We start from the raw sequence: 13594 nt of genomic DNA, 5'->3' as shown, positions 1-13594 counted from the left end.
GTTTTATAGTTACTTTTTAATTACCGCTGAAAAAGAATTGTCCTCTTTTTTATTTGATTACTGATCATTTTTCAAGTCAGACCAGGAAATACTCCACCCCTCCATGGAAAATTACCCCACGAAAATCTCCATGCGGAAAATTAATACTCCTCAAAAAACTTCCAAATAATAAATATTATATGTAAAAATGGGCAAATTCTGTAACTTGCAGCTCTTTCTCCAGGGGCTAGGGGGGTCATATCATCTCCAGAAGCTCAGTTATTGGACATCTTAACTGTACTGAACCAAATGGATATCTAAAAATATTGATTTGAAGTTTTTGGGGAAACTTTATTGAACCAAAGTTTCCCCAAAACTTTTCAACTTTACTGAACCAAATGGATATCTAAAAACTTTGATTGGGTGTTTGTTGGGGAAAGGTTCCGTCCAGTCCTTTTGGTTACTTAAAAATGGCACTAGTACTATTGATTTTGGTTTGCATTAACTCTCTATTTATTGCATCGGACCTTTGGTTCGATGTGATCAACCTTGGGGGTAAAAGCAAGTAAACACGTATCCGTGATTTTTCTTCCGGTAAAAAAGTACAAAATTCTATATTTTTGTGTATATGAGCTTGAAACCTCTAGAGTAGGGTTCTCTGATATGCTGAATCTTATGGTGTCATTTATCATTAGGATTGCTTTACTTTTTGGGGGTGTTTCCCTTCTTTGTCGAAAATCAGACAAATTTTCTCGGGGTCTTAGCTTTTGAGGGTTAAAATTAAACTCAATGAATATTTTGTATTTGCAACTAGTATAAAAAACGAATTATTCGATTTATTAATTGTTAGTGATATTTACTTTTTAAAGTTTTTGTTGTTATTGGACAGAATCGCTCCTTGCAGTTCGTTATCGCGAACCGTTTGATTAACGGCTGCTGATATTTCTTATAGTTACCTAGTTTTTCTTTGCGTTTCTACGAATATATATAGAGATAGCCTAGCATATTGGGGTATCCGCATACTAATATTTAGGTACCAACAATCAGGAACAATTGGGTTAACGCAAATAGTTCTATTATTATTTTGAAAACATTTTCTAGGGTGGCAATTTTTAGAGCTATATGAATCCTTCTCATTGGAAATAAGGAAAACTCATGAAATACAGCGATTCAATATCAATCCCGAAAGCTTAACTTAACATAGTGATGGCAGCAAAAAACAAAGTTACACCAAAATTACGCAGAGTTTTGAACCTTTTCTGCGAAATGTGAAAAAAGAAGTTACAGATTAGAAGAAAAATAATTATAAATAGTCTATTTGAACACTTCCGTGCGGTTATAAGTAATGCACTATTAAAAATAATACAGTGATGCACATAATGATTTGTAAATTGGAAAAAAGACTAGAAATTTATGTTGGAATTCAGGAAATTTATTTTAGTCAAAACCCCTCGTGTCCCTTTTTCTATTATTTAAACAAAGCAGCAAAATGAATTGTGAATATACACCTTCTAATATACTGATTTGGTCACATTTGGCTGTTCCTAATTTATAATTATCTGGGAACCAGTTTTTAAGCTAGTTACCAGTTTTATCTTAAGTTACCAAATATATCAAATCGCGGCTAAACACATACTTATGCTTTCTAGATTTCATCCCTGTGCACGAAATCCATCCCAGGATTCACCACGCAAGGGTGAATCCTGGATTTTTATTCGGATGAGGTTTTTTTTTTTCGGGCATCGGGAGGTTATAAATTGTCACGCTTTTGGGAGTTGATGCATCGGTATAAATATTTCTTTTTCATTTAAATTTCTTCCGTGAACCAAAAATAATTTGGTAATTTTAACCATTGCAATCCTCCTAATACTGCATAGTAGCAAGGGAAGGATACATTGTTTAGTAACCAATTAATAACGAAGACACGAATCTTTTGTAGACATTTTGCATAGTGGTCGAATCTGTGTCAATCGCAACTCCTAGATCTTGAAAAACATATTTTGCCTCCTCCCTCCATAACTCCATTTTTGTGAATTGGCACTCCTGACCCTTATTACGCCATAAATCAAAGACTATATTAAATATTGCATTCTTAATTATCGTTTGGCGACAGTCAATATTTCAAAACCCTCCAAAAAATTTATTGGCTTGTACACAATTTGTCCAAAAACTTTTAGACAGAGTGTATCTATTGCGTTATCATTGACAAATCCAAAACCCCAATACTGGTTGAAGTTTACTTTAAGCGTAAGAAAAATATAAGAATTTGGTAATATTCACCAGCACACGCGTCTTTCAAATGGAAGCTACTGTATGTTGTAGAGTTTTTAACCGTGAAAAAAAAACTTGCCAAATTGGCGATAATCAAACAGTTCGTGGTAACGAACTGTAGTAAGGAGCGATCCGGCTCAATAGTAACCAAAACTCTAAAGAATTGAATTTTGATATCAATAGCTACATCAAAAGAATCGCATTTTAATGCTGATTTTAAATATATAAGTTTCATCAAGTTTAGTTTTAGCCATCAAAAGTTACAAGCCTGAGAAAATTTGCCTTATTTAGGAAAATAGGGGAAACACCCCCTAAATGTCGTAGGATCTTAACGAAAATGACACCATCAGATTCAGCGTATCAGAGAACCCTACTGTAGAAGTTTCAAGCTCCTATCTACAAAATGTGGAATTTTGCATTTTTTGCCAGAAGACAAATCACGGGTGCGTGTTTATATTTGTTTTTTTTTTTTTTTTTTTTTTTTTTTTTTTTTTTTTTTTTTTTTTTTTTTTTTTCCAGGGGTCATCGTATCGACCAAGTGGTCCTAGAATGTCACAAGAGGGATCATTCTAACGGAAATGAAAAGTTCTAGTGCCCTTTTTAAGTGACCAAAAAAATTGGAGGGCATCTAGGCCCCCTCCCACGCTCATTTTTTCCCAAAGTCAACGAATCAAAATTTTGAGATAGCCATTTTGTTTAGCATAGTCGAAAATCATAATAACTATGTTTTTGGGGATGACTTACTCCCCCACAGTCCCTGGGGGAGGGGTTGCAAATTACAAACTTCAACCAGTGTTTACATATAATAATGGTTATTGGGAAGTGTACAGACGTTTTCAGGGGGATTTTTTGGTTTCGGGGGTAGGGTTGAGGGAGGGGGCTATGTGGGAGGATCTTTCCTTGGAGAAATATGCCATGGGGAAAAAAAATTCAATGAAAAGGGCGCAGGACGAATCTGGTCACGTTAGAAAAAAACTTCAAATTAAGAGCTTAATATACAATGCTGGGTGTTCGGAGCCTCTCTATTATGGAGTATAATTTGAAAATAACACAACTATACGAGCGATAAAACATATATACCACAACCATAACTCAACTAACGAAAGAACAGCTAAGAGATAACACAACTATAAAGCGAAAACAGGTGAAAACTAACGGGAAAATAAACGAACTAAGAGGTGGAAGGGGCCCAGAGAAAAAATATAATCCTTTTTCAATTTTGAGCCTAACTTCCGCAAAGGAGTAATAATGTCAGAAGCCCCAAAATACCGAATTATTTTCTTTTCAAACAGTTCGTGGTAAGGAACTGTAGTAAGGGGCGACCCGGCTCAATAGTAAACGGAACTCTAAAAAACGGAATTTTGATGCTAAAAGATACATCAAAAGAATCGAATTTTTACGCTGATTCTAAATATATAAGTTTCAATTAATTTAGTCTTTGTCATCAAAAGTTACGAGCCTGAGAAAATTTTGCCCTATTTTGGAAAAAAGGGGGAAACATCCCCTAAAAGTCATAGAATCTTAACGAAAATCGCACTATCGCATTCGGTATATCAGAGGACTCTATAGCAAAAATTTTAAGCTCCTATCTAAAAAATGTGGAATTTTGTATTTTTTGCCAGAAGACAAATCACGGGTGCGTGTTTATTTGTTTGTTTGTTTTTTGGCGTTTTTTTTTCCCACTTGGTCTTATCGACCAAGTGGTCCTAGAATGTCGCGAGAGGGCTCATTCTAACGGAAATGAAAAGTTCTATGTCCTTTTTAAGTGACCAAAAAATTGGAGGGTAAATAGGCCCCCTCCCATGCTCATTTTTTTCCAAAAGTCAACAGATTAAAATTTTAAGATAGCCATTTTGTTCAGCATAGTCGAAAAACATAATAACTATGTCTTTGGGAATGACTTACTCCCCCACAATCCTTGAGGGAGGGGCTGCAAGTTACAAACTTTGACCAGTGTTTACATATAGTAATGGTTATTGGGAAGTGTACAGACGTTTTCATGGGGATTTTTTGGTTTTGGGGGTGGGTTTGATGGGAGAGGGCTTTGTGGGAGGATCTTTCCTTTGAGGAATATGTCATGGGGGAAGAAAAATTCAATGAAAAGGGCGGAGGATTTTCTAGCTTTACTATAAAAAAAAAAAAAAACAATGAAAAAATAAACATGAAAACGTTTTTTCAAATGAAAGTAAGGAATAGCATTGAAATTTAAAACGAACAGAGATTATTACGCATATGAGGGGTTCTAAAAATACTTTAGCATAAAGAGCGAGGTATTTAGGAGGAGATAAATACCTCGCTCTTTATGCTAAAATATTTTTAGTGATTTCAACTATTTATTCTACGGCCTTTTTGATTCAGGGGTCATTCTTAAAGAATTGGGACAAAACTTACGATTTAGTGTAAAGAGCGAGCTATTAACGAGGGTACAAACCCCCTCGTACACATAATAAAAATATAAGAATATAAAAGTTTGTTACGTAAGTTAATTCTTAAGTTACGTATATTTTTTACTAATAAAAACGTTCGTTGAATATTAAAAGTTCTAGTAGCCTTTTTAAGTAACCGAAAAATTGGAGGGCAGCTAGGCCTCCTTCCCCACCCCTTATTTCTCAAGATCGTCTGATCAAAACTAAGAGAAAGCCATTTAGCCAAAAAAAATTAATATACTAATTTCATTTCAATAATTTATGTGCGGAGAGCCAAAATCAAACATGCATTAATTCAAAAACGTTCAGAAATTAAATAAAAAAAACTAGTTTTTTTTAACTGAAAGTAAGGAGCGACATTAAAACTTAAAACGAACAGAAATTACTCTGTATATGAAATGGGTTGTCCCCTCTGCAGTCCCTCGCTCTTTACGCTAAAGTTTTTAATTGTTTTAAAAAGTAGAATTGTGGCAAAGAGTCAAACTTTAGCGTAAAGAGCGAGGGACTGCGGAGGGGACAACCCATTTCATATACGGAGTAATTTCTGTTCGTTTTAAGTTTTAATGTCACTCCTTACTTTCAGTTAAAAAAACTAGTTTTTTTTATTTAATGACTCAAAAGATTTTAAGTTATACCTATAGACTTTTTGAAAGTGGTTTTTATTTTTTCCTTTATTTTAACTATAATTTTATCCTTTTTTTGCTCTTAAATTTTAGTTAACTTGTTGATTAGCGGCGAAAATGGTTTTAATGTCAAAAGCTTTTAACTTTTTAAATAATAATTGAAATTAAAAACTTTTAAATTAAGAAATTTTTAAATTAAACTTTTAAATTAAAAACTTTTTAAACACAAATTTGCAAAATTTCAAAAGTCAATAGTTTTTTTTTACTGTATCTTGAAAACTTTATATGCTTTTACAACTTCTAATGACTTTTTATTTACTGCTTTTTATATTTTAGGATTCGTCCAAATACCATGCGTCGGTTACTCGCCTTCCTACGCCTATACCCGAGTCACCAATGCACGAAAAAGAAGAGTCATGCGGTTGCTGTTCTTGTTTACCACTTGAGTCACGACATGTGCTGGCAAAAATGACTCATGTCGATTTACTTACATCACCAAGTTTTGTTCTCATCTCAGTATCTAGTTTTTTAACACTGATGGGTTTTTTTGTACCCTTTATGTATCTTACAGGTATATCCCTTACTCTCTTTGGAAAAACAACAAGCTCCTTATGTAGCGATTTCATGAATTTGTTAGTTCTTGTAGGCCCTAAAGAAAATCGTGCTCAGTTGGCAGCTTAAATAATGAGTTGCCAAAAAAGAATTCTCACTTGCCAACTGAAATAATATTGTCTTAGGATAATCTTTTGAAAAAGTAACAAGCCGAATTTATTCTATTTTTATCTGTTTTTTTTTCTGACTAGAACAAGTAAAGATTTGGCAACTCTACTTTTATTTAAATCTTTCCAATCGATGGATTTTAGTTTGATTGGAAATTATTACGGATCGTCTAATAACTTTCAGAACAAATTCCAAAATTTTTTGCATGAACTAGTGTTTGAATTTGAGTGGCTACCATTTAAAGAATTCAATTTTTAGGAACTGCGAACCCAATATCCCAAATTCAACATTTGTCTGGGTGTTTTGCGTAATATCATTCCAGTGCAGGGTGCCCCCTCCATATTTGCACCAAAATTATAAAAAATAACAAGTATAGTTCGTTAAGTGTGTCAATTAAATTTATTTGTGGGCTTATATGAATTATGTCCATTAATAAAAAAATAATTTTATATATGACGGAGCAGGTCGTTTACAAATATTTTCGTTACGAAGAAAGCTCCAACGATGCTTGATTTCTTAAGTTTAACCCCCCCTCTCTTCTCTGCTCCCAGTGAATTGGTTTTATAGGTTACGAATTAAACACCCATCTTCGTTGCATTAATCTTTCGTCAAATATATATTAATAGTATTAAATAATATTAATAATATGGGTGGATGTTTTGTATGCAGAATTTAGTTGCAACAGGGACAAACTGGTTTAAAAAAATAATGGTTTAAGAAATTGTTATCTTATTTTTTGAAATTTGGCTTCGAAAGACCGTAAATTACTTTTATAAAGCCGAAATAACTACACCACTAGAAGATTTTACTCATTTCTCAACCAATGGCTGAGTAGGATTTGAACAAAAGATGTTCATAAGATTTTAGATAGTTTCAACAAACGCTTATAAGTTGCCATACGCTTAAAATAAAAGAAGAATTTACAATTTAAACATGACTAAGCTGTTTTACTTAAATAAAGTTTTCAAATAAGTTCAAGATTTCCAATTATTTTCCTACTTACCGGTAAAAATTTTGAAAAGGAGTAGTAATAATGTTCTTATTTATTAAAGTTGAACACAGAAAACAACTTTTTTAGGATGTCCGGACACACCAAGACAGTGAATTATAAAACTAGATATTGTTTAAGTCTGCCGTTTTTTCTGAAAAAAAAAAAATCATACAAATCAACCTATCATACAAATCAGAGTTTATTTATACCAAAATTTAAGCGGCGTTTTTACGACAAAAAGTATCATTCATGAATACTCAATAGAAAATGAAGCTTGTTGATAAGATCTCTATTCAACATTATCATGCTCATGACTGAAAAATACCCTCAAAATCTATCATACTTTTATCGTCCTTCTCAACTTGTTTCTGTGGACTAGCATATGCAATTAGGCCTCAGTTATTATTCGAGAAGTTTTTTGAAAACACCATTCATTCTTGAAATTGCTGATTTACAATATGAAGAATACAATAAAATTCATTGCTGAATTTCAAGTGAAATTTCAAGTGATGCCGGTTTCTCTAGCTGTCTCACAAATATTGCCTTTAGCATTTGCCAAAGCTCAGTTTTAGTTACAGTTTGTGAGTAAATTTTACCATTTGCAAAGGAAGTTTAACGTTTGCAAAAGTAACCAATAGCTTTCTTGTTGCTGTATTTCAAAGTATCAATGCTAATCATTTTTTTTTTTAATGATGTTCCGATCAACTAGTTCTAACTTTTTCGGATAAAAATTTTACTATAAAATTTTCGAGTTTCACGGTTTATAATTTTCATTTCCCTCAGCTTAGTGATTTTTGACTCAACGATGTTAACTAAAAATTAATCATAAAATATTATTTTCGAACCCTCAATTATTTCATGAGTTTTAATTTCATTTTCATCCAAAAAATTATTCAATAAAGTTTTTTTACTATATTTGCTGGATCCAAACCATGATTTTTACGTGTTATTTTCTAAAAGTGCTTTCTGTTTTGTTTTAGTTGATTTGCTGGTGATGATGCTTTCGAGGTTTGTGACAAGTCGCTGAAAATTATGATTTTGATTTTTAAAAAGGAAACTTGCTGTTCATAATACGGTCTACTTGCTTATTCTTATTATTACTTAATCATATTTTTCGATACTAGGGCATCTTTATTAAGAGATTTAATTGAATTTAGTTTAAAGTTAACTATTTAATTAAATATTTTAATTTCTAATTATTCAATCTTTAGGTTGGCAAATTCATTTCTTAAGGTGGTTATGTTCTTTTTGTTCTGAAAAAAAAAAAAAAAATAGTGAAAAGAAAAACGTAGTGAGGGAAGGGAAACGGGTTAAAAAGGTCAAGTTATGTAAATCCCAATCTATTTTGCGCCTATCGTTTTCACTTTTAAACGTTTAACGCTAAAAGTGTTAAAAATCACCCACTTAAAGCGTTATCTTGTTTTCTCGCTCCTCGCTCACTGAATAAAGTTTAAATTTAATTTGGCTTAATTGCTTTACCTGTGGCCTTCAGAGGTCGTCGTGCAGAGGCACCGTTGTCTCCTTCTGCGCCAACGGGCGTGATAGGAACTAGGTCTAAGTAATATTTTGATTAGTATTTGGATTATTCACTATTTAAACTAAACAAAATAGAATCAGATTTATGTAAAAACTGCAAAAAAAGAGATTAAAAATCTTTAAGTCAAAACGTCTTTGATAGAGGGTTCTTGTCATTTTTGATAAAGAATATGGACGTTTCTTGACTAATATTCTGTCTTCTCGGAGAAATTTCACGCAATTCAAGGCTTTGGATGATTCCTCAGATTCCTTCCTGTTTCGGTTTGAAGACAGAGTTTGCTAAATTATTTCTCCATTTCAGACAGAGCTTTGTTATCAAATCCTGACCTAACACGAGAAGAAGCGTCAATTTTGATTTCAGTAATAGGTATAGCCAATACGGTAGGGCGAGTGGGGTGTGGTGCCCTGGCTGACCATCCCAAGGTAATTTTAAGCCTATTACAATTAGTATAATAGTAATATAATTTCATTTTCTATATATTTGTAATTCTGAATCATGAAAAGATCAAACATTACTAGAGGAAGAATATATTGGTCATAAGAAGAAGTAAGAAGAAATAGAAGACAAACAAAAAATAATGCAATAAGTTAATAGGTGAAATGCAGGTTTTAGAGCTGTCCTCGTTCGAAGGGAGTTTTCTTCTTAGCATTTTTTGAAATATTTTGTGAAAAGTTTGGTCAATAGGTAAGAAGAAGTAGAAGACAAATAGAAAATAATGTAACAAGTTAATTGCTGAAATACATTTTTTTAAAGGTTTTCTCATTCGAATAAAGGTTTCTTCTTAGTATTTTTAACTATTTTTTGAAATATTCTTAGAAAAGTTTGGTCAATAGGTTTAAAGGTTTTCTCATTCGAATAAAGGTTTCTTCTTAGTATTTTTAACTATTTTTTGAAATATTCTTAGAAAAGTTTGGTCAATAGGTAAGAAGAAGCAGAAGACCAACAGAAAATAATATAATAACTTAATAGATGAAATTCAGGTTTTAAAAGTGTCCTCCTTCGAAGAGAAATTTCTTGTTAGTATTTGCTTGGAATATTTTGAGAAAACTTTGGTCAAAAACTAAGAAGAAATAGAAGACAAATAGAAAATAATGCAGGAATTAAATGGATGAAACTCAGGTTTTAAAAGTGTCCTCATTCGAAGGGCAATTTCTTATTAGTAATGTTTTGGAATATTTTGAGAAAAGTTTGGTCAAAAGGTAAGAAGAAGTAGAAGACAAATAGAAAATAATGTAACAAGTTAATTGCTGAAATACATTTTTTTAAAGGTTTTCTCATTCGAATAAAGGTTTCTTCTTAGTATTTTTAACTATTTTTTGAAATATTCTTAGAAAAGTTTGGTCAATAGGTAAGAAGAAGCAGAAGATCAAAAGAAAATAATATAATAACTTAATAGATGAAATTCAGGTTTTACAAGTGTCCTCCTTCGAAGAGAAATTTCTTGTTAGTATTTCCTTGGAATATTTTGAGAGAATTTTGGTCAAAAACTAAGAAGAAATAGAAGACAAACAGAAAATAATGCAATAATTAAATGGATGAAATTCAGGTTTTAAAAGTGTCCTCATTCGAAGGGAAATTTCTTGTTAGTATTGTTTTGGAATATTTTGAGAAAAGTTTGGTCAAAAGGTAAGAAGAAGTAGAAGACAAGCAGAAAATAATGTAAAAACTTAATGGATGAAATTCAGGTTTTAAGAGTGTCCTCATTTGAAGTGAGGTGTCTTATTGGCATTTTCAAGGATGAACTTTTTTTTGCTTGTCGTTTCTTGAGAATTTCAATGAGATTTTAAGAACAGTGGCTAAACTGTATACAGTAGGTTATGAGTTTTATTCTTATCGGTGGTGCGTTTCATCTGTCAATGGTGCTTAACGAGATTCCGCAAGATTTTCATTCAGATGCTTTTTCCCTCTGGTGGATCAGTTATGGTCCTTTGTTGTACCTGTTTTCGGTGTTTTTCCTTCTGACCAATTTTAACGAGAAAAAGTTTTTGGGCTCTTTTTTTAGCCCAATTAATGGGAGAAGAAAGGACTATGCCCCAGAATAACTTTGGAACATGGCTACAAGTTTCAAACTGTTTAAAGAAGTTTGACGTAAATAATTTCTTAGACCACACTGCTTCTCCATTTACGAAAAAATAATTGAAGAAAAAACGGGTTAAATTTTTATAAAGCAGTGAAAAAAATAAAACAAAAACTACACTTTAGCTAACAAAAAATAAAAATACTCTGAATATTTCGGCCCCACGTCCGGGAACCTTTCTCAGCGGAAAAAAAAACAACAAAAAAGGAGAAAATTACAACAATTTAAGACCTTTTTTAAGACATTATAAAAATGCCACGACAACAAAACCAACATAAAAAATAAACAATAAAATATATAAGAAACAAAACTCACATTATAAAACAAACATTCCCGCACTGACTGTAACTTTAGAAAAACTGAAGTAATTGTTTATATTGGCACTTTCCTCTGCCACAATCGATGTATAAATGGGAATCTATTAAAAATGAAAATTATAAATACTTGCAACAATACGAAAAGAGGTCACCCAACCCCAAATCCAATCAAAATCTTACAGGTTAATGAAACACAATTATGAATTATAAATTGAATGGATTTTTTCATTTGCTATTTTAGCTGCCGTCCGTTGACTTCTTACAGCATTGACCATGCTTTGACTTCCGTTCGCAAGGTTATTACTTGTTTCAGGACAATTATGCAAATCAATACTCATTGAAGTTTTTGACTGGTCTTTAATTAAACTATTATAAATTGAATTTATTTTTAATTCCCCTTCATCTCTATTGATACTAGTACCCCCATAGATAATCTTTTTTATTTCTATAGTTTCTCTGAAACTTTGTAAAAGTCCTACAGACTTATCAACAATTTTTGTCTGATCAAATAAAATACTATGATGAGGAAAATTATACACGTGATCCGCTATAGCGGGTTCAGAAGTTTCAGGTTTTTTATTCTGTCTTAGCGAGCAATCAATCGCATTTTTGTGTTGCTGTAGCCTATTTTTTAAATTCTGCTGTGTTCTACCTACATAAAATTTACCACAAGAGCATGGAATTTTATATGCCCCTGTTGTATATTTCTTGGAACTTTATCTTTTCCGTTATTTAGCCATGAGCGTATATTTTGTCCTGATTTAAAAGCTGTTTTTATATTATGTTTTTTTAATTCTCTCCTTAATTTCTGTGAAAACCTTGGGATATAAGGCAAAGTTATGTAATTTGGTTTTTGATTTGACCCATTTTTTTCTAATTTTACAGGTTCCAGTAACTTTTTTTCCTTTTTTCAATTATTTGAGAAATCATATTTTCGGGATATCCATTTCCTACTAGAATATCCTTAATAAAAATTAATTCACTACTAATGTATTCTGGTGAAGCTAAATTTAACACTCTATCAATTAAAGAAATAACTACCCCCCTTTTTGCTTGGATCGGGTGATTTGATGTGAAAGACAAATAGCGGTTGTTATTAGTTGGTTTACGATAAATTGAAAACACTAGTTTATTATTCTTTCTATGGATCCAAATATCCAGAAACGGTAATTTATTCTCTGTTTCATTTTCAATTGTAAAAACTAATTCCCCTACCAAATTATTTAAATGTTCCAGAAAACCTTCAATTTGCGATTCCCCATAATTCCAAATAACTAATACATCATCCATATATCTGCCCCAAAATTTAGGTTTTAAAAAATATGTATCAATAGCTAAATTTTCTACATACTCCACATAAATATTAGCTAACAGTGGACTTAAGGGTCCTCCCATTGCTAATCCTCTAATTTGATGGTAAAAATCATCTCTAAATTTGAAATAATTAGTATACCTGCTACTTATTTTAATTAGATTTAATATAGTTTCAGTCTCAATACCTGCAGATAATTCTTCCATTTCACTTTTGTACACATGAAGTTTTTTTGATAAAACAAAAACAGATTTATCGAAAGGTATATAAAGTATAGAATCACTTGATATTTCAATATTTTTAAGTTTATTTTTTTTTAAATACTGAGTTTTTTATATAAGACTTTTGGAGATATAATAAAGGCTTAAGCGTCTTTGCCACCCATTTTTCAATTTTTTCTGTTGGCGAGTTCCTTGTTGACACTATAGGTCTTAGAAGAATGTCTGTTTTATGTATTTTTGGCAAACCATATATTCTTGGGCAAACTGATCCCCTTGGAAAGAACTTATAGCACATCTGTGGTGTGATATTTTGATTATTTTTAAGGTTTTCTAAGTCCTTTCTTAATTTTGGAACATAAGATTCGGTTGGTTCTGAGTTAAGTTCTTTGTATGTTGAAATATCCTTTAGAATTGTTTCTATTTTACTATCATAATCATCTTTGTCTAGGATTACTACCGTATTGCTTTTATCTGCTTTCGTTATTATTAGAGAATCATCTTTTTTTAATTCTTTCAAAATTTTTGTATCTTTGTTTTTAAGGTTTTCTTGAAAATTGCCAAAATCTTTTAAAATATTTACGACTCCCAGTCTTAAATCATCTACATTTTTAACATCTTTTGAAAACATATGAATCCCTGTGTCAATCTTTGAAATTATTTCTTCTACCGGTACTTTTTTAGGAGATAGTCCAAATTTTATACCTTTTTCAAGGATTTTCTTTTGTTCTTTGGTTAACTCCTTTTTGCTTAGATTAATCACACCTGGTCCTGAGAAATGTTTAGATTTATACGTTGAAATATTTTGTTTTTCATGTTCCCTTTTTAATTGCAAAAATTTTTGGTTTAATCTTTCCCTCGATAACCTTAAAACATGTTCAAAAGAATTTTTGAAAATTGATATAATTTGTTGGAAATCATACGTATTAAGAAACCTACAAAGTATATTCTTTAAGAAATCTATTTCTTTTACAATCTGTGTTCTTTGAAAACGTTTATCCTTCAATACATGGGTTAAATTTAGTAAATTTACCTTTCTCGTGTGATTAGTCTCATTAAATGTATTTAAATAATACTTAAAACGAAATGATTTTGGAATGATTTTGTTTATTTTGCACTTTTC

General features: G+C 31.5%; 1 protein-coding gene across 1 annotated transcript in view; it reads left to right on the top strand.

The window, feature by feature from the left end:
* Positions 1 to 13594, top strand: part of LOC136031230 (monocarboxylate transporter 10-like) — a 116359-nt gene that overhangs the window by 78073 nt on the left and 24692 nt on the right. Inside the window, exons 4-5 of the mRNA XM_065710629.1 lie at positions 5636 to 5870; positions 8848 to 8969. Of these exons, the coding sequence (XP_065566701.1) occupies positions 5636 to 5870; positions 8848 to 8969 (357 nt within the window). The remainder of the gene's footprint in view (positions 1 to 5635; positions 5871 to 8847; positions 8970 to 13594) is intronic.

The sequence above is a fragment of the Artemia franciscana genome, chromosome 1, assembly GCF_032884065.1.
Source record: "Artemia franciscana chromosome 1, ASM3288406v1, whole genome shotgun sequence".
Taxonomy (NCBI): Eukaryota; Metazoa; Arthropoda; class Branchiopoda; order Anostraca; family Artemiidae; genus Artemia; species Artemia franciscana.
The sequence above is the reverse complement of the archived record's forward strand: the minus strand, read 5'-3'. Positions and strand labels throughout refer to the sequence as shown.